Source organism: Megascapheus bottae, chromosome 22 (genome assembly GCF_031878675.1).
Source record: "Megascapheus bottae isolate mThoBot1 chromosome 22, mThoBot2.hap1, whole genome shotgun sequence".
NCBI classification, from domain to species: domain Eukaryota; kingdom Metazoa; phylum Chordata; class Mammalia; order Rodentia; family Geomyidae; genus Megascapheus; species Megascapheus bottae.
In genome coordinates, this window is record NC_143530.1 from 24,346,625 (window position 1) to 24,368,988 (window position 22,364).

Sequence of the window (22,364 nt, forward strand, 5' to 3'; positions counted from 1 at the left end):
GATTTTTATTGGTTAATTGGAGATGGGCATCTCATATACTTTTCAGCCTGGAATGGCTTCAAATTGCAGTCCTCAAATCTTAAGACTTGAGTAGCGAGGCTTACTGGCATACGCCACAGGCACTCGGCTTAAAACTCTCTTTTGGCCAGTTCTGTGAATGTTGACAAACAAATATAGAGTAAAACAGCTCTACACCAGAAGACAGGATGTTGGGAGCCAGAGTGGAATCAAACTGTACTTTGATTTGCATCAGATAATTGCTTTATTGTCTTATTGGTTAAATTGTAGCATGCTATGTAAACAATGGATAATTTACACTTGAAACACAAAGGCAATTGGGCAAATCTAAGTTTAAACTTCAAGAAAAATATTAGGTTTAAATGTTTCCTATGTCTCAAAGGATTATTACATTGTTTTAAAGAGAAACTGGTAAAAAGTATCTTTCTAAAGATCCTGAAATCTGCATTTTAAAAATCTGGTATTGCAATGCATAGAGCTGTTTACATTGCAAACACTGTATCCTGTTTAGCAGAGAGGTATTAGGGAATTTGGGATTTATTACCTTAAGTTAAAGTTTGGAGACATGTATTAGAGATTTAAATGTGAATTTGTTTATTAATGTCAGAAACTTTGCCTGTCTGTCTTTTCTTGCAGACTGACACTAGAAATCTGATGGTAAAATGTGGATAATGTGATTACTATTTTAGAGGAATGTTTCAAGATTTATCTCCATGCAATTGGGTGTATTTTAAAAAAGGAAGGAAACTAAGTCTAGACCTAGACTTTTGGTGCACTGATGTCTGTAGTTCTTGCATGGGGGGGAATGTTATTTGAGTTTAAACTGTTGTTAGAGTGCTAGGCAGTAATCTAAACTACAAGAAAAAACAAAAAGCCTCTTCTAAAGGCAAAGGGAGTGCCTTGAGCCCTGAGGGGGCCTAGAGACAAAAGGAGTTCTTTGTGCCCTTAAAGGTTTTTCAATTGCAAATAAAGGCTAAGGTGTTAATTGTTTAAGCAAGTACCAGTAAAAGTTTCTAAGAACACTGGAAATGGGTTTCTAAACAATATTTGAAAGTAAAGTTGTCTTAAATGTTTGTTTGAAGAAACAGAAAAAAGGAAAATTAGGACTACCAAAATGATTGCTTAATTGCTATTTAGCTTGCTCTTGTAAGTTACTTTATAGCATTTTCCAGCCATGGAGAAGGACAGCAATCCTTATTCAGATGTAACTTTGGCTCTTACCAGGTTCCAGGTAAAACCATGTTTAGAGACTATTTCTGTGTTGACCACCTTGTTGCTTTAGTTGGAGTAACGTGGCCTTTTGTAGGACTCATTGATCTGAAAGCTGCAGTTTCGAGACAACCCCGGCAAAGCAAAGTCCCTGTGAGACTGTGGTGTCTAATCTGCCAGCAGAATGCTGGGGCAGAGTTGCTCTAGAGCTCAAAGTGGCAGAGTGCTAGCCTTGAGCTGGAGAGCTGAGGGAGAGCACCCAGGCCCCGAGTTCAAATCCAGAAACCAACACAGTGAAATGCCAATGGGATGTTCATCCCTGTGTGGAGAGACATCACTGGGACAAAAGAAATAAAGCATCCAGATGCAGAAAGCCTCTGCTTGGATGGCAGAGATGGTGTCAGATCCTGGAGTCACTCATGCTTGGCCATTCAATATTAATCAGAGCCAGGAGGTCATAGACTAGTTTGTAAGCATGCCTTACTAATGCCCACGCCTTTCATATCTGGGCAGGAACTTGTCAATCATCTGTGATAGTGGGTAGTTTAAAGTCCTAACTGAGCAAATTTTGATTTGACACCAGCCACAAATTCAGGAAAGTTTGTGGATCTGAGGCTTGTGTCCCTATTGATCTGTTTAGATTTGGCAACTGAAGCATTGTTAAAGTTGCAGAGATTAAGTTCCCCAGACAATCAAGAAAAAGCCTTTGCAAATGGGTGCTAAGTAAGCTACACTATTGTAGCCAAAGATGGTTTGTACAGTTGTTAAATGTTGAATATGATCTCTAGTTTGAAGCAAATTATTGTTCCTGATATCTAATCCTTGCAACCCCTTGATAAAATAGTCTAGGCTTTTTAAGGTCCCTGGTCAAGTATAGAGACAACACCCCTGAGTCAGCTTGAAGAAGTCACAGAAACTGAATCTCCGCCATCAATCCCCTTCAGATGAAGGGACCAGAGTCATTTTTGGAAAGTGAGACAGGATAAATTAGAGGTATTGAAAAGAGTAGCAATTGCACTTGTGTTTCTTTTAAAATAAAGATGGGGGATATGTTGGGAGCCAGAGTGGAATCAAACTGTACTTTGATTTGCATCAGATAATTGCTTTACTGTCTTATTGGTTTTTGGCCTTGTTCTGTTTAATTGACCTGAGATTTATCATATGAATGTAATCCCCAAGAGTTCCCTGATTTATACCTGGCAGTTCCCTGGTTTCAAGAAAGGATATAAGCCTTGAGTTGGAAATAAATGGGGTTGCAGTCTTTACCTGGGCTGCAGACCTCCCAGACCCCATCTGTTTGTCTCTCTTCTATTTTTTCCAGTCCCTGCCCCCTATTTCAGGAATCTTGGTTTGCTGCCGGCAGGCACCGGCAATAGGATAACCTACCACTTGAGATGTGTTCTTCAACTCCTCCCAATCCCTGTTTGCTCTCAGTGCCATTGGTTATTTCATCTCATTCATCATCCTCAGGATCTCTCTGTGCTGTGCGTTCCCACAACATTCACCTCTCCTAGGTCAGGGAGCTGAGTACTGTGGGTTTCCCTCAGGACCCTATTCCCTTGTATATGGATGGATTAATCCCATGCAAATGTGAACAGACTTCAGATCTACTTGGCGAAGAAGCAAAGAGCTGCAGAGTTTCCACTACCACAGCTGAGGCTAGACTAAGCATTTATAAACATTTTCCTGGTCTCATTTTTTTTCTCAGATCAAAATTTCCTGTTATATGAACAGTAAAATTTAAATGCAGGTTGAAACCATCAATATGGCAGTAATGAAGTATATACACGCATATTTGTGCAAACTGATTCTTTCTTAATACTCTATATTTTGCAGGGGAAAAATATACATCACTGAGTTAGTCAAAACAATCTCTGGGACCTGTTCTCTTTTTATGCTCTCTGATTAAATACAGAAGCCATATATTAAAAGTATCATTTCTCTGAGGGGTGGGGGGCTGGGAGTTTGGCATAGTGGTAGAATGCTTGCCTAGCATGCATGAAGACCTGGGTTCAATTCCTTGGTATCACATACATAGAAAAAAGCCAAAAATGGTGCTGAGGCTCAAGTGGTAGAGCTCTAACCTTGAGAAAGTCCAAGGTCAGTGCTCAGGCCCTGAGCTCAGGCCCAGGACTGGCAAAAAAAAAAAAAGAAGTATCATTTATCCTTAAATAGAAGTCACTGTTAATTTATGATAAACAGAAGGCTTATAGTTATATAAGTCAGCTAATGAGTACATTTCATTTTGAACAGTGTCACCTCTTCCCATATTTTCTCTTAGATTTTTCCCCTTCTGACCTCCTGCCCCCACAAGTTGCATAGTTCATTTTCAACAGTGTCTAGTCAGTATCACTGCTGCATTTGTTCACCCTTTGTCCCACCATTTCTGTGTTCCTCCTTAGACTCCCCAGAACAGACACAAAAGATACAGAAATGGGGTCAGGAGTTTGGCCTAGTGGTAGAGCACTTGCCTAGCTTGCACAAAGACCCAGGTTCGATTCCTTGGTACCACATACATAGAAAAGCTCGAAGTGATGCTGTGGCGCAAGTGGCAGAGCGCTAGCCTTGAGGAAAGAGCCCAAGAACAGTTGCTCAGGCCCTGAGTTGCCCCAGGACTGGCAAAACAAAAACAAAAACAAAAGACAACAACAAAAAAACCCCAGAAAAAACACCCACAGAAATAAAAAACACAACAAAGGAGAGGGGGGAAAAACCCAAAGCAATAACTCTTGTTTCCATTTCTTGGAGTTCATTTTGATAAACATTAGTTTATATGCCTTTGTGATCCACTCCTAAGAATATCCTCCTTGGATCTCACTGTGTGAATGTTTAGAGTCCTGTTTTATTTATCATACCCAGGTATAATTTTTTGTCTTTTACCATCAATTGTTTACTTGTAAATATATATGCATATTCTAATGATTACAAATGAGGTAAATTCAAACTGGGAAAAAATGAGAAGCCAAACGCATTGACTTTTACAAAAATAAAAAGAAAATAAAACCTTATTCAACCCACCTACTTGGCCCCCAAGGAGAGCACTTAACACTTACTTTTTATCTGCTCCACTTGCAAGCTGAGGCAGGGCTTCCAAAGCCTGTTTAAAACTAGACCTAGAATATAAAAAGTGATGACATTCAGGCCAACCATTCCCAGCTTATGATTACTAATGAGGATCACTAAACCAATTCTAAAGCGCATTTTAAATAGAAAGAAACAATATAAGCCAGTATAGCAAATAGTAATCTGAGAAAAAAAAGCAAAAGTGAAAAACAGCAAAAAAAGTAAAAGTAAAAGTAAGGCAGACAGCCTTTGAAAGTTAGGACCAGAAAGATTCAGACAGGAAGTGAAATGTGACCTGACTGAAAGGATGTTACAAGGAGAAGAGGTGAGTTTGTGTAGATGAGTTTAATTCATGTGTTTCTTTTCAAAACAAAAGTCTAGATAAAGCAACTATAAAGATAAAAGAGAAGAAGAAAACTAAATAGGAATGGGTATGTACTACACAGGAATGTATAGAGCATGATGTAAATAATATTATAGTACAGGATAGCACTATATAGTACTATAATATAGTATAATATTCTAGTGTTATTATGATATTATATTCTTATACTTAAGGATGCTTATAATTTTGACACAGATAGGGTCTCATTTACAAAAAAAGTTCTGTAATAATTGAATACGGTCCTTTTGGGATTTAACAACAGCTAAAAACAACAACAGCAACAACAAAAGACCATTTTTTGATATGATTCACTTCAGTGAAAAGTATCAGAAAAATTATGGAATGAAATGAAAAGCACATTAGGGGAGATTATTTGACAATAACTCATCATGTTCACTAAAGAGAATTTTTTAGTTTTTGATTTTTTTTTGTCAGTTGTAGGGTTTGAACTTGAGGCCTTGGTGTTGTCCCTGAGCTAATATTTAGCTCAAGGCTAGTACTCTACCACTTCAAGCCACAGCACCACTTTCTAGTTTTCTGGTGGTTAACTGGAGATGAGTCTCATGGGTTTTCCTGCCCAGGTTGGCTTTGAACAGCAATGCTCAGCCTTTTGAGTAGCTAGGATTACAGGTGTGACGACACAGATGTCTATACTATCAGTCTACGAGGAAATAAAATTTTCAACAATGCTTTTCTATCTAGGAGCTGATGTCACAATATCATGTGGAGTTTATAAAGTGCCAATAGTCATGAAAATGGGCACAGCTATACTTTAGGTGTCTTAGAGACAGGCAGGGAGTGAAGGGGATCATGTGGGAAGACTAGGTTTCCTTCCTAGTGTGCCACCAGCTTTCCTAGGTTTTAAGGTGGGGGAATACTGCCAATTGCTCTACTACTACCATGTTTCTTATAAAGCTTTTGATTAATCAGAAGAAATATGATGCTACACTGTTCTTTATGTTCATTATGACAAGAATGGCAATGAACACAAGACCAAGATTCTAAACTTACAATTTTAGAGGGTGCCTTGACATGTTTTGTGATTTAATCTCCTTAAAAATGCCTGGAAAGTATTGCAGTTGGTCCATTTCTAATCTGAAAGTCTGAAACTTGATATGCTTCAGCTTTCTGAGCACAAGTGAAAAAGTCCACACCAAACAAAATTAAGGTGTGGATGAAACATGGATGGATATTATATATAGACTTAGGCTTCTTCTCTAAAACATACCATTATGTATTACAAATATTCCAAAATTAAATAAATGTGAAATCCAACAGACTTTTGGTTTTGTGCATTCCAGATAAAGGATACAGTCTGCATTATTTTCCTTTTATAGCTGAGGGATTTAGGCTCCAAAAGGGTGAGCTCCTGAGGGAAAGAGGTTGTGAAGTAAGTACTTCCTGTCTCTTGCATGTACTTTGTGAACTAAAAAAAAGTCACTTGAAAAGATGTGATTAAATGAGAAACATGGAAGCCACATGGAAATGGCTTCTTGTAAGTCATGAGAAATAGGAATGAGAAGCATAGTACATTTGTTAAGAAAATATTTTAAAGCCTTTTTTTTTTGTAATTCAATGGCAAGAATGATGATGTTTGATGATGATGTTTGATGTTATCAAATGCTAGGAATGAAGAACTATACAGCAAGGTATCCTATTTGTTTATTGCTTGCTTCTCAGACACATTAACAATATAACCCAGTATTTTCTTGGAGCAATTGTAGATGTGGTAAACAATTTTGTATAGGCAAATAGTAATTCTGTTTCACTTCACCTACTTATATTTCAATGATAGGAAATCCTGACTTTCATTCAAAACAGCTAAAACTTATCAGCAAATTTCCACTACTAAATTCTGCAGAGAAACCACAAGGTTTCCTTTTGTGCTGATATTTACAACATTTGAACCGTTCTTCCAGTCTGCTATGAACAAACCATCACTCAATTCTTTTTCTCTTCTTCTTAAAGGAAATATGAATTTCTGTCATATTATTTAGGAGACTAAGGTTAATAGAAAAACAATGTATTACACCTCATTTCTTTATATTATGCTACAAAGAAGTGGCCTTGAGAGCCCTTGGCTTATTGTAAGCTATGCCCTTTAGCTAAAAACAACTGGCCATCAAATTTATCATGACACAAATTTATGAGCAATTGCTCTTATTACTTATTTTTGAAATATACTAAAAAGTCATCTTTGTTTTTATAAAATACTCAGACCAAGAGTACATGGTATATATTGTACTTACTTGCTTTCAGGTGTTAGGTAAATGGCCACAGTGTCCCTTAGAGCACAGATTTCGAGTCTCGCCTAAATATGATGGAGTAATAAAAGGAAAATGTGTTAATTATTAAATATGCACAAGGATTGAGTAGAATAGTCTCTAGTCAACTAACTGTAAAACAGGGTGGGAATATACCATCTGGTTGGAATAGATTTTCAAAAAGAGTTCAGCAATATCAGCTATGAGGAAATCTCCATTTACTCAAGCCAAGTAAGACTATGTATAGCAGACAGCCACAAATATTATTATGAGAAGGACAACTAGTGTAATGCTTTCCCAACAATCTGTATCTACTATGTAACTAGTAATCTTCCTTTTAATCTGGCTCTAAGAGGAAGGAAGCTCTGAAGCACTGGCCATAAGAGGCCCCTGTCCCACAGTATAGGAAGGAGGTATGTCCTCACACCTATGCCACTCCAGACACACTGCCTTCCTCTCATGTTTAAACTGAGTTATACAGATTCAATGTAAAAAGATCACAGCAGAAATTAGTCCTAAAATTCACATGGAAATTAAGAAACTCAAAAGAGCTACTTTCTTGGTTAAATGTTAATTACCAAGCTACAATGGTCATGTTAGTATAGCACCAACACCTCAACAGATATATAGACCAATGATATACAACTCAAAGTCCAGCTCTTACAGTTACGATCAATTGGCTTTCAACAAGAATGTCATGATTATGTAACGAGGAAAGAAGAATCCCGTCAACAAATTACACTAGAACTAACGGATATTCACACAGAAAAGAAGGAGCATGGAACTCTTTTCTTTAGAAATGTCCATTACCTTGACAAACCTTCACAGATAGATGTTAATGTAAAAGTACAAACATGAAAAATAAAGACTTCATTGAACATAAACACTACTGGGATAAAATAGATACAACTAAAAAGACAACTCACAGAATAAGATACTATTTCACAATCACATACACTATTACAAGTGAGGAAAATCATGGAGCTTTTGTTTCTTTGGGTCTGGCTTACTTCACTTAATATGATTTTTTTCCCAAGTCTTTTCATTTCCTTATGAATAGGGAAATGTCATTCTTTCTGACAGAAGCATAGAAATCCATTGTGTATATATACCACATCTTCTTGATCCATTCATCTACTTAGAGGCATGTGAGATGGATCCATATTTTAGGTATGATAAATAATGCTGCAATAAACATAGTTGTGTTAGTAGCTTTAGTGTGGTCTTGTTTGCGATAGTTCAGGTAAATGCCTAGGAGTGGGATTGCTAGGTCATATGGGAGCTCTATGTGTAGTCTTTTGAGAAACCCCCATACTGTTTTAGAGTGCCAACCCCATCATTTTTAAGACACAACTCCAATGTTCCTTGTATACAGAAAGCTCACAGGTAGGAAAGCACTTATTTGCCTGTACACCTAGGTTTTTACCAGTTTACATTTACAGTCTTAGCACACTAAGAATCAACTGATCTAAAGTTTTATTATAATGTGTAATTTCAATAACTGGGATATAGGCTAGTGAAATATGAGTACAATGAGACAACTACTGGTGCTTTAAAAGTACATTACATTCAATGCTTCAGTGAGACTTTAAAGTCACTACAAATTTTCTATGTGTGTAGGGGGGCAGGGTAATGTACTGTGAAATTGAGTATAGTAAAGTAAAATATTTAAAAAAATCAATGCTATTGAAAGAATCTGCATTTAGGTAATTTTTGTAAGACTATGGTTTTACTCTGCTCTTAAGTCTGGAATAGAAATTCCAGAACATTATGAGTATGGCTCACACAAGAAAGATGATATAGGTCTGCCTTAAAAACAATAAAGTACACACAAATATTTTAACCAAAAATAAAAATTCAACATAGATTTGCATAATTTTGCCACCTGCAATGCTCCATTTTTGCTGAAGGATGAGACACACTGCATTAGTCGACTCAGCTCTTCAGAAACTGCTTCTACCACCTTAGACAGGACCCGTGGCACCAATTCTTTGGAAATAGTGAACACCTGATGCAAGATTTAAAATAAAAAGAATCACACTGTATTATGGGTATTTTTAAAATTATGCTTGAGTTCTAAAATTTTATGTTACTTGTTAAAAACAAGTAACATAATTCATACGTAGATTTTCTAAGTCATATTTTTAAAAGACCAAAGTTCTGAATGAAAGAAAAAGATATATTTCCATTGTTGTTGATATTGTTGATATTGACAAACCAAAATGGTTTTGAAGATTTCCTCTTGTCCTCTCAAAGGAAACAGAGTTTCTAAAGAAGAGATAAGAAAAATATATTCCAGATAGTTATTTGCCACAATTAAGAAAAATACTGAGCTGGTGAGGGTGAGGTGGCACACACATCCCAGCTACTTAGGAAGTTGAAGTAGGAGGATTAGCTGAGCCCAAGAGCTTGAGGCTACCCTGACCAACAAAGTGAGACTCAATACAAAGAAACTTGTGTCAGACTGTTCTGAGAATATGACAAAGCCCTTCACACTGAGTCTGCTATTCTGTACTAAACAAGGTCTCTAGTTTCATGCTATACTGAATGCATTATTCCCTTTTATTTACTTAACATAGAACATTATTTTCTTTTTCCTTCAGATTTCTAATGTTTTATTGTCAAGGTAATATACAGAGGGATAACAGTTACCTAAGTCAGGTAATGAGTACATTTCCTTTTTAACAGTGTTACCCTCTCCCAGCTTTTCCCCTCTTGACTTTCCTTCCTCTAAGGTGTATAGCTTATTTCCAACAGTGTCTAGTGAGTTTCACTGCTGAGTTGGTTTATCCTTTGTCCTACTTTTTTTATCTTGTGTGATTATTTTTTTAATTTTAGTTTTTATTATCAAGGTAATATATAGAGGGTTACAGTTACATTTGCCAGATAGTAGGTGCATTACTTCTCACACATTGACACCCCTTCTTATGTTTTTGTCCCATTTCCCTGCCTCTATCCCCTCCCAATCATCTTACCTGGTACATTGTATATATGTTTATTTGAAATAGGAAAGGGAAGGGGGGAAAACTAGAACATTATTTTCAAGCTTTAACATTTAACACTTTCAAAGTGAGAGATATTATACTTGGAGGTTTACCAAAACATCTTACTATCCTGATTTATAATATTATAATATTATATTATAACATCATTTTCTTTCTAGTTTTTGCTTTCTTCGTTCTTTTGATTGAGTCACTTGTATTAATTAAACCTTCACATCAAACCAAACACAACTGGGTTGTAAAAAATAATTTCTGGCAATTTAAGGTCATGTGGCAAACATTAGGAATACAATGATACTTTTAGCCATTGAGCTAAATTAAAAGGGGACTTGAAAGCCAGATAATTCTCAAGTTACTGACAATGACCATCTAAAACTAATCTGCTTTAGCAGTAATCAACAAGGTCACTGCTCAAAAACAACAGAAATGTTCCACCACTGAATATTTCAAGTATGCTCAGATTTTAACAATACCAGCATTTTTATGTTCCTAATAAAAGCCACAATTAAACAATATTCCATATTACAAAGAGTTCTTCAGGAGTTAAATTATATAAAAACCATTTTTATAGAGACATTTCCTTCTTACCAAGAAATGAAAATTACAGCATACTAAATACAGTTGCGCTCAAATTACTTCAAACTTAGGAAACAGGTAATAATTTCTTTACTGTCTTTGGCTACTCTGTTCTTGTGTGTGTGTGTGTGTGTGTGTGTGTGTGTGTGTGTGTGTGTGTGTGTGTGTGTGTGTGTGTATGGGGTTGGTGGAGGAGGGGGACCAGTCATGGGGCTTGAACTCTGGCCTGCGCGTTATCCCTCAGTTCTTCAGCTCAAGGCTTCTGCCCTATCCTTGAGTCAAGCCCCACTTCCCATTCTCTAGAGGTTAACTGGGGATAAGAGTCTCAGGTCCTTTTGTGCTGGGACTGGCTTTGAACCTTGATCCTCAGATCTCAGCCTCCTGAGTAGCTAGGATTACAGGCATATGCTATCATGCCCGGCAAGCCACTCTGTTCTTTAGCTTAACTGCCCATGTGTTTTCAGTTTACCACAATAGCTTCAGTGCCCCTGGATGGAGAAGCAGGAGAAGTCTAGAGGTGCCTATCTGCAATATAAGCTGAAGAGGTACTTAGGCAAAAGTAGTAATTACTTAATGGTAGCAGCTTCATACTGCCCTATTTTATCTGGTTTCCCATCAATCTGTGGGTTAAGTGTTGGCAAAGCAATGAGTAATGGACTAAGAAATCACTGGGTGAAAATGGGTCATCATTGTGGTAAGAGTGGTTGGTAGCTGTGGTGGCCCATAGTGGCAGCTTATGTTCCTAAGAAGACTCATCTTCCCAGGATGTTCAGTAAAGACGTTAGCACCAACCTTTAGTTGGTAATGCTTCAGGGAGAACAAATTTATGTACAAACTGGATAGAGCAACATCAACAAGCTCCTAAGGCAATGTTATTGATAGGAAATTATGCATTTACTTCTTTTTGACTTCAGCTGCCCTGAAAGCCTGTCTTTCCAATAAGTTTCTACCTTTTCTGGAATCCCTATAATGATATACAACAGGAAAGAAACACCCAAGCTTATTTGTATTCTCACAAAAGAAGGATAATTTCCAAAGTAAGATATTTCTTTAGAGGAAAAACCTCCTTCCATTCTATTTTCTTGGTATCTTCCAAATATTACTGAATTTAATTATCAGAAAAAACTTGTTTGTTCATACTTAGTACCACCATTTCTATGCCCATAATCCCAGTTGTCTTCCCAAAGACAAATGAACAAACAAGATAAAAAGAAAACAAAATGCTGAAAATGAACTGTAGGTGGGGATTGGAGGGAAAATTTGGGAGAGTGAGAAAAGGGGTGACCTTGTTCAAAAGAAAATGTACTCTTTATCTGACTTGTGTAATTATAACCCATCTGTACATCACCTTTATAATAACAAAAATGCATGGAGAAAAAAGAAAAAGCATATACATTTCTGAAGCAGGGGACAGTAGTTGAGTTTGCCTTTTTTCCCCTTTTTATCCATTTTTCTTAGGAACATCTAATAACTGCTTACCTCTGCATGCACAGCAATTATATTCACTAATGCTTCTTTTAAGTAATTTCTGACACCTGAAATGGAGATGGAGGAGGAAAACAGTATTTAGTGAGAGCAGAACCAGCCTCTTTCCAGCTAGCATCAGCACACAGTGTGCTGTACTGTGCCTCAAGATGTCCTGAGTGGGGAGAAACAAAAAGTAGTAGTAGCAGCAGTAGCAGCAGCAGCAGCAGCAGCACTACCACCACCACCACCACCACCACCACCACCACCACCACCACCACCACCACCACCACCACCACCAGCAGCACCACCACAGTCCATTTCCTTTGGAGAATCAAATGACTGAAAGGACTGTTTTCATACTGGTAAAATAAAGGTTAAGTTAGGATTTTTCTTTCACTTTTTCATTTCTTTCCTTATATGCTAACTATAAATTATTAGTCAATTGACTTCAAAAATAAAATTCAAAAATGCCTTTCTATTTCTTCATGCATATATAACCCATAGCAAACAAATTCAATGAAAAGAGGACAATTTTTAACAAAACTTTGTAAAATGTACATTAGGTGTCATAGCCTATTAACTTCCAAAGGTCAAAGCAAAGTTATTATGTAGAATGACAATTTTGATCGGAGGATATCACTTTGAGAAAAGACCTCTCAGAAACACACACTTTTCTGATTCTGTAAAGCAAGGCATACAAAATAAAATATTTTAGATTATGGCTCCAGAAGCAATGAGCATGACTTCATACAGTAACACCCAGAAGATGTATGGATACTGGGTCTGAGGCCACACCTTTCAAGCAAAACCCAGTTTTACCTACTAGCTATGAATTTGGGAGAGAAGGCCTGACTCTTGGTCTTCTCTGTCAATCATTATACTTGCTCCTTTGATCTGTGACTATCAGTGCTCCATTAGAGTTCCATCATCAATACTTTGCATGTAAAATTAAAAAATGTTATTTTTGCAAAGAATAACTCTCATTTTCCAACAGAATTCAGAAAATATTGCATTGTAAAACCATGGATGTCTGCATAAATACATTATTAAGCACTCACTTCTCTCACAGTGCTGCCCCTCCTTTTGCTTAGGAAGGAAATATAATCAAGTTTTTGTGTGGGCACCTTCAGATTCTAAATATTCAACTGGTTTTGGATTCTGCCACATGTGATAATATATAAGTATACTATGTTACTAATGAGAGGCTAGTTATATATATTTCTTTGGATATGAATAATAATGTTAATGGGATTCTTGAAAATTATAAAATGTTATAAATATAATACATATATGAACTGGTCTTTCCTGAGAAAAGGGAAACTGCAAGGGAGTAAGTCTTATGTGGGAGGACAGAAGAACATAGTCTACATAGCTATAAGTGAAAGTAAAACTAATTTGGAGACCGGAGCAGCTTCCTTCATGTTAGACCAAGAGTAACACTAGAGAGTCCCCTGACTAGTTTCCTACTGTACACCTCATGGGTGCACCCTCTGGCCCAAGAGTTTGATCACTGTTTCAAGTCTAGGGTCTTCTAATTGCAATTCTGTGGAATGTCAGTTCATGTATGTTCATCTACATTCACTAAAACATAGGCATAATATTAAACTCATGATGAGTGTAAAACTAAAAGTAGAAAATGCAATAACCTCTGTCCTAGGAACTTAGGATCCCATCAATTGCTACTATAAGGACAAAAGCCTGGAGACTTTGGGTTCTCACAGCAATGGTGACTGTGAATGTAAGGTTGTTTTTTAATTCTGAAAACTTATCTATATAAATGAAGAATGGGCCAGAGTGCTGACTAAAAAGCTGAAAAAATGGGACTTAAAACGAAGCAAGACAGTGTCACATGCTTGGCAGACTGCTTATGAACTTAACTCATATACTGACAGCAAAAAAAATTTCCTGGCAAGAGTCATTAGACTAATTATTACTAATGGAACACACATTAAAAGAGATTCATCTAAGTTAGTCAACACAATTTTAAGGATGTGACGGTGAATAAGAACAACAAGAATACTTTTGATGAGAAGAGCCATATTTCTAACAAAAACATTTTTTTCATATATTTTTTATTGTAATTAATAGAAGGGTTACATGATATTTGCCAGATAGATGGTGCATTAATTCCCATACATTGATACCCTTTCACATGTCTTGGTCCCCATTTCCTGCCCCCCCCCATCCCCACCCTTCATCTTGTTTTCCCCCTTGATACAAAAGGCCATATAGTAGGACGCTAAATGAAAGGATCTCTAGGATATAGAAACATAAGCTATATAATGAATGATTGTTGTTCTTAAGGTACTATGTTATCTCTCATCTCTTTTGCTGTCCCTTGGTTATCTCATATTGTTACAGTATCTCACTTTGTTACCTGATATATCCGATATATTTGTATTTGGTTGTTTGAAATTGGATAGGGAACGGGGGAAAAATATTTTTTAAAAAAGCTTCCAAAAGTAATCTCCAAAGAAACAACCATCACATTAAAAGATGGGCCAAAGACTTAAAGAGAGTCTTCTCTGAAGAAGAAATAAAGATGGCCTATAGGCACATGAAGAAATGCTCAACATCTCTGGCCATAAAAGAAATGCAAATCAAAACAACTCTAAGATTCCACCTCACTCCAGTAAGAATGGCTATGATCAAGAAATCTAATAACAACAGATGCTGGCCGGGACGTGGCCAGGAGGGATCACTACTACACTGTTGGTGGGAGTGCAAACTCGTTCAACCACTATGGAAAGCAGTATTGCAGTGCCTCAAAAGACTAAACACAGAACTCCCCTATGACACAGCAATTCACTACTTGGCATTTACCCAATTGTCCAGAAACAAGGACATACTATATCCACTAGCACAACCATGTTCATTGCAGCACTATTTACCATAGCAAAGATATGGAACCAACCCAGATGCCCTTCAGTTGATGAGTGGATCAACAAGATATGGTACTTATACACAATGGAATTCTATGCTGCTGACAGAAAGAACGATATTGCCCCATTTGTAAGGAAATGGAAAGACTTAGAAAAAATCATATTAAGTGAAGTAAGCCAGACTCAAAGGAACATAGGCTCAATGGTTTCCCTCATTTGTCATAATCAGTAGAAACCTGGGACTATCCTAGCAGAGATTTACAATAGAACAAAATGTAGATCCATAAGGATATATAGTATGATGCTAAATGAAAGGACCTCCAGGATATAGAAACAAAAGCCATATAATGACTGATTGTCTTTCTTAATGTTCTATGTTATCTCTCACCATCTCTTTTTGCTGTCCCTTGGTTATTTCATATTGTTACAGTATTTCACCTCGTTATCTGATATATTGTATATATGCTTGATTGGTTATTTGAAATAGGATAGGGAAGGGGGAAAACAACATGAGGGGCAGGGATGGGGGGAGGGAAATGGAGACCATGACATGAGAAAGGCTATCAATGTTTGTGAAGTCATGCACCTTCTATCTGGTGAATATAATGTAACCCTTCTATTAATTACAATAAAAAATATAGGAAAAAAAAAAAGCTTCCAATTTTGGAGCCGGAGTTTGGCCTAGCATGCAGGAAGACCCAGGTTCGATTCTTCAGTACCACTTACATAGAAAAAAGCCAGAAATGTTGCTGTGGCTCAAGTGGTGGACCTCTAGCCTTGAGAAAGCCCAAGGACAGTGCCCCAGCCCTGAGTTCAAAACTGGAAAAAATAAAAATAAAAAACAAAAAACAAAACAACTTCCAATTGAAAATTTTATTATTTCTTTGAGATTTTATCTCTATGAGAAAAAAACAGGATGAAAGCACTGCTTTTCAAAAATTCTACCCGCAAAACAACAAGTAACTACTTCAAGGGATAAATAATAATGTCAGGAACAAAGGAAGGGAAAACTGTGTCAGGCACTGAAGACCACAAAGACTGTGAGATTAACCAGTGAAAAATAGTCCTTGGGCTTGAGATCGAGCTTAGTAGAGTACTGTTTTAACCATGTGAAGAAATACGAGTGCTAGTTATGATCAAATAACTACCCTAGTCATGGTAGGTCACAGCTGTTTAACTCCAGCACTCGGGAGGAGCTCAAGGTCCAGGGCAACATGACCAGGATGGCAAGAAACTCCAAGAATAAAAATGTAAGATACAAAAATCATTAACTAGTTGTTCCTTTCCAGAAGGTATGTACTGTCCTCGACATAGCATTTTATTTATTCTCAGGTAATGTTATTTTCCTTCTAAGGGAAAGACAGACAGTTCTCAGCCAGTTAATGTAAATTTACTAGATCCTATTATGTTAGACACCATTGGATAGATGTTAAGCAGAACATACAGACATTTCAATATATATAGAGGAGCCCAAATGCTTACTTATTAAAAGTTACCTGGTTCGCTTGCTCCTCATGGTATTCACACATCAGCAAACATTGCTGGGAAATAGCTGACAATGTGCTTTTGTAATAGAGTTTAAAAAAAAAGAACAGCTGGACATCTGTATCTACAGATTCCTTGTTCAACAGTAGATGGAAAACATTTGGAAAAGAATCTGAGTATGTACAGATATTTTTCTTGTCATCACTCCTTAAAGAATACAGTGTAAATGGAATTCTATGCTGCTGTCAGAAAGAAAGACATCGCCCCATTTGTAAGGAAATGGAAAGACTTAGAAAAAAATCTTATTAAGTGAAGTAAGCCAGACTCAAAGGAACATAGGCTCAATGGTTTCCCTCATTTGTCATAATCAGTAGAAACTTTGGGCTCTCCTAGCAGATATTTACATAGAACAAAACCTAGATACATAAGGCCAGATAGTATGATGCTAAATGAAAGGACCTCCAGAATATAGAAAAAAAAGCCATCTAATGAGTGATTGTCTTCCTTAATGTACTATGTTATTTCTCATCTCTTTTTGCTGTCCCTTGGTTATTTCATATTGTTACAGTATCTCACTTTGTTATCTGATATATTATATATATGCTCGATTGGTTATTTGAAATAGGATAGGGAAGAGGGAAAAACAAGATGAGGGGTGGGGGTGGGGGGAGGGAAATGGGGACCAAGGCATGAAAAAGGGTATCAATGTTTGTGAAGTCATGAACCTTCTATCTGGTGAATATCATGTAACCCTTCTATTAATTATAATTATAATAAAATATATGAAAAAAGAATACAGTGTAACAGTTATTTTATAAAACATACTGTATGAGGCACTGTAAAAACCCTAGTGGTGGAAGGATGTGTCTATGGAATACCATTATCTTTGAATAAGGTACTTAATCATCTCAGATCTTGGTTTTTGTGTGCAAGACCACAGCCAACAAATGGATTCCAACATAAAGAGCTGGATGAGCGATCTGACTGGAGTTGGGGATTATGATGTTGGGTTTCACCGACAGACTTAAGGGTTCTAACTCACCTTGCAGTTTCATCCTTCAGTGGAAAGATAGAATGGAGAAAGACAGGAAAACTGAGGAAGCTGCCACCAGAAAGACACTGGCACTGCCACAAAGCTGTACATGTGTCTGCTGGAAGACAGTGGCTGCTTCAGGGTGTAAGGCAGAATGAAGTACAGATGAGCTTTAAGTGCTGTTTGGCTGTGAGACCTAGACTTGGGCCAAAATTCAACTTGTAGTCATGACATTATTTTCCAAGGGTCTATAAACAACGGAGGGAGATATACTGTAGTGAAATTTATGTGGTATATATTAGTTATCTTTCATTGCATTTTGTTGTAATTTTACTAAAATCAACATTAATGATTATCATTACATTTAAGTTCATTGAGGTGACACAGACACTTCATATCTCAATTATGGCTTTTTTAATGTAATTATATAATCTCAAACAAGTTGGTTTGCCTTTCACAGGCCTGCCAATTCTGAGATAGACATCTGCTTTGCAAAAAAAGCTAATATGTTTTTGTTTTGTTTTTTCAGTCATGGGGTTTGAACTCTGGGCCTGGGTGCTAAACAAAGCTATTATGAACATAGATATCTATTCCCTCATTCTTTAGTTCTGTCACTCACTCTGTACAAAGCAGCACCAGGTGGTGATGAAGAAAAGTGCACTGAACAGATATGGCTCCATGGCCTCAAGAGATCTCAGAAAGCATGGGAAGGAGCAGAACACATACGCCAGGGACTATGTTTTTAGGTTGGAATATAAATACCTGACTATAAGATATGTTATTTTCTCTTTTCTAAACGCATGCTGTGTACATTTGCCTGCTACAACTTGTAAGACTGTCATACATGCACAGGTGAGGTTTGATTAGAAACCGCTTAATATTGAACAAGCATATGTACTGCAAAATGGCAGCAAACAGCCCAAATGCAATATCCAAGATCTCCTACAATTTTGTGCAAGTTTCACAAAAAGTTCTCTAAAAGGTATTTTAGTGTAATCTGTTTGCTATACTATGCACTAACTTTGTCTCAATAACCTAGTCAGTTTGGGAAGACTTTCTAAACTGCTCTAATTTGTAGCTTTCTCATTTATACAACACAAATAATATTTATAAACAAAATGATTGATTGATTTTTGCCAGTCATGGGTTTTGAACTCAGGTCCTGAGTGCTGTCCCTGAGTTCTTTAGCTCAAGTATAGCATTCTACCACTTTGAGCCACAGAGGCAATTCCAGTTCTCTGATCATTAACTGAAAATAAGTCTAGGGATTTTCTTGTCTGTGCTGGCTTTGACTAATGATCCTCAGTGTTCAGACTCCTGAGATGGTAGCAGAATTACAGGCATGAGCCACCGATGCCAGGCCAGGCCAAAATTATATTTATATGTATAGATATAATTTGTGTGTGTGTCCTGGGGCTTGAACTCTAGGCCTAAGCATTCGTTCTCCTTGGGCTTTCTCAAGGCTGGAGCTCTACCACTTGAGCCATAGCACCATTTCAAAACTATTTTTTTATATATGTGGTACCGAGGAATCCAACTCAGGTCTTCAAGCACGCTGGGCAAGCACTCTACCACTAGGTCAAACTCCTGTCCCCAAATAATATTTTTAAAAGGCAAGGTGCATTCGCCAGATTTGGGGCATGGAGGGAGGTGCAATGACTAGATTGGGCACTTATTTCCCTCCCTGTATCCCACATACTACATGTGGCTCACCTCTTGTGGGAATGCTGGGTCCTCTTTCCCACTGTAGCAGCTGCACATTTATGTGTGTAATTATATGAGTAACTCCCAACTCCTCAAACTATAAGCTACAAACTATAAGCATGGGGATGCACACATCATTTTCCCTACATTTTTTCTATGTATGTGGTACTGAGGAATCAAACCCAGGTCTTTGTGCATGCTAGGCAAGCACTCTACCACTAGGCCAAACTCCTGGCCTTTCCCTACATTTTTAAACAGACCCTGTGACTGAAAGAGTAAGGCAAGGTAAATATGTCTATCATGTACACCACTAAGATTTTAGGATTGAACTATCTAATTGAATGAATGAGGAACACTTAAGAGAAGCTTAACTATATGTAAGATTCTATAATGTTCAGTCAAGTGACAATTGAGCCAGTCACTAAAAAATATTAAGTGCCTCTGTTGATGTGAAAAGGAAGTGCTTTCTGACAAAGCGTCTGTTTTCACCAACTATAGGAAAGCTGGAGTCCTTCTGAGAGTATATACTAAGATCCATTTGAAAAATATAATCTGAATAAAGTATAAGTATAGTAGAATGTTGCGAAGGTTAAATCTATTTGCTTTCCAAATAAACTTTACTTCCCTAGCTATGTTCCTAAACAGCTAACTGCAAATAAAAAAATCATTAAAATTTTTGCTGAGTGCCAGTTATCTAGAAAGATGCAGATGCATAACATAGTGAACACATTCTACATGTGTTAGAAAAACTAGCTTCTAGTTTACACTCAGAGTAGTAGAGTATAAAATGCCAATAGAGAAGCAATTATCAATGTGGATGGCATGCATAGAAAAAAATAAGGCAAACTGACATGCTTCTTGGAATTGTAAAAATGTGCTACATTATTATGATATAGTAATGAGTATGGCTTTTAGAAAGGTTACCCATAGATTAAACCCCCACAACTTTCCATGTTATTGAAGTGAGGGAATGGGAAACAGTGTCTAAGCATTTATAATACATGTAACTTCTCTACTGTCTGAATATTAAATTAGAATGTGTCATACTATTTGACCAAAAAAGTGCCCCCACCCACACAATATCAACCCAGACTATCACTTAGCAATTAATCTAGTAGCCCTGTGTGGAAATTCCCCATGGAGACAACAAAGCCCATCTCTACTTTGAGTAAGGATGCTGTACATACACAATGAGCTTCCTGTAAATCAGCAGTACAACTTACCATTTTCAGCAAGAAGGAGCCTGTTTTCATACATCAAAACAAAAAAGCAGCTTCCTTGCTCAGTTTTTTTCCCTTTTAATCAAGTAGAGACACCACATGAATTTGGAAAGGTGCGTCGTTAAAAACATTTACTGAGTGTCTGTTTATGGAGGTCATGGTTCTGATGCTGAGGACATTGTAGTAGCTACAGGGACACAGCTGCAGATTCTTCTTACAAGGCTTATATTTGTGTGGGAACACACCAGGCTTAATACTATAAAGGACTATCTTGCACATGGGAGAGAAGAACTATAAGTTGCCCCTAAACAGTACATAAAAATTATATTGTGAAGAAAGCTAGACTCCATGGTTTCCCTCATTTGTAACAAGTAGTATGTGTCTAGGTTTTCCTACCAGAGGAATGCAATAGCTCAAAAACTATGTGCCATAGAGGATAAGCCTAAGTGAAATGAACTCCAGGATATGGAAATAAGAAATTTATCTTTGTGATGTCTTTAATGTACTACATAAAGCTATTTATTCTTTTTTTTTTCCCTTATGGGTTATCCCGTTGTTACTGTATCCCCCTTTGGTACCTGGTGTATGGTATATACATTTATTTGTTTATCTGAATTAGGGAAGGGAAAGGGAAAAATAAGATGATGAGACAAAGGACAAAGGGTGACCCAATATAACTGATATTCACAAGATATTATGTTGGAAATGAACTTTATAATTTGGGAAAGAGTGAGGGGAGGGGAAGTGGGGGAAAATGTAGGAAGGGGTAACAATGCTCAAGAAGTAATGTACTCACTACCTTACAAAGGTAACTGTGACCCCTCTACCCCTCTTTAAATCGCCCTGACAATACAATAACATTTTTTACAAAGTGACTGACTATATAATACAAAATTGTTCACCTGAACTATGTTGACAGGACTTCTATTTAATGACAAAATTTAGCACCACTAGTGAAAAAATGGTGCCAGCACTTCTTGAAAGGTTATCAGTGTTCTACATGTGTTTATCTCCTGATGATAATTTTTAGTAATAACTTTTGCATAGTGGATAGCAAGTACACAGATATTTATTGGAATTATGGTCTGGGTTTAAACCATAACTTGAAAAATCAATTAACTTGAGCCTCAGGTTTTCTTTAATGTACAGAAAAATGCTTTGTAAAATGTTTTATATATATAAATTTGAGTGTTCTTAACAATTTGGACAAATTGCTACGCAGACTGCTAAGGTAAAGTGTCCAAGTCAATTAACAAAATATTAAACATTTTTGATTGATAAAGACTTTGTTCTTAATTCTTTATTTTGAAATTTTAAAACTTCAGAAAAGAAATAGAAAGAACAATTAATAAGTACAAGGTCAACCAATTCTTCCATCACTCTTTCCACCAGAAGTAACTATAGTCTAGTTTATATTCTTTTTCTAAAAAGTAAAGTTGTACTACCTACTCTCTGCTAGAGCTTCAGTACAGCTCCATGTCACAATCATTATTTTAGTACAAGATAGTCCTTGTATTTTAGAGCAGTGTTAAGTTTGTCAATAAGGTTCAGCAGAAGATATAGAAATGCCATTAACTCTCTGCCTCCTAATGGGTATATTCTACCCATTACCTTCAGTGACACTTCGTGGTCACCAAAGATCAGTCACTCTCGTGGCAGCACGTACTCACCATTGTAGTGCTACACAGAGAATTTTCACTGCCCTATAAATGTCATATGTGTGCTTATTCATCCTTTTGTCACTAACCCCTAGAAATCACTGATCTTTTCACTGTCCTCATATTCTTGCCTCTTCTAGAAAGATTCATACAGTTAAAATCATATACTAGAAGTAAAGTCTTTTGGATTGGTTTCTTTTATATCACAATGTGATTGAAGAGTCTTCCATGTCTTTTCATGACTTGACAGCTAATCTTTTCTGCGGTTTGAGTAAATCTATATAATTAGCTTATCTATTCATTTGCCTACTGAAGGACTTGTTAGGCTCTTTCAAGTTTTGACAATTATGAAAAAAGTTGCTATAAAATTCCCATGCAGGCTTCTGTTTGGATCATAA

The 22,364-nt window shown here is 36.9% G+C and overlaps 1 protein-coding gene across 3 annotated transcripts in view; it reads right to left on the reverse strand.

The window, feature by feature from the left end:
* Positions 1-22,364, reverse strand: part of Exoc2 (exocyst complex component 2) — a 223,616-nt gene that overhangs the window by 96,999 nt on the left and 104,253 nt on the right. For all 3 annotated transcript variants that reach the window (XM_090356361.1, XM_090356362.1, XM_090356363.1), the window contains exons 23-26: positions 11,997-12,052; positions 8,825-8,947; positions 6,925-6,986; positions 4,281-4,340 (exon numbers count right to left, since the gene is read on the reverse strand). In XM_090356361.1, coding sequence (XP_090212487.1) covers positions 4,281-4,340; positions 6,925-6,986; positions 8,825-8,947; positions 11,997-12,052 — 301 coding nt within the window. The remainder of the gene's footprint in view (positions 1-4,280; positions 4,341-6,924; positions 6,987-8,824; positions 8,948-11,996; positions 12,053-22,364) is intronic.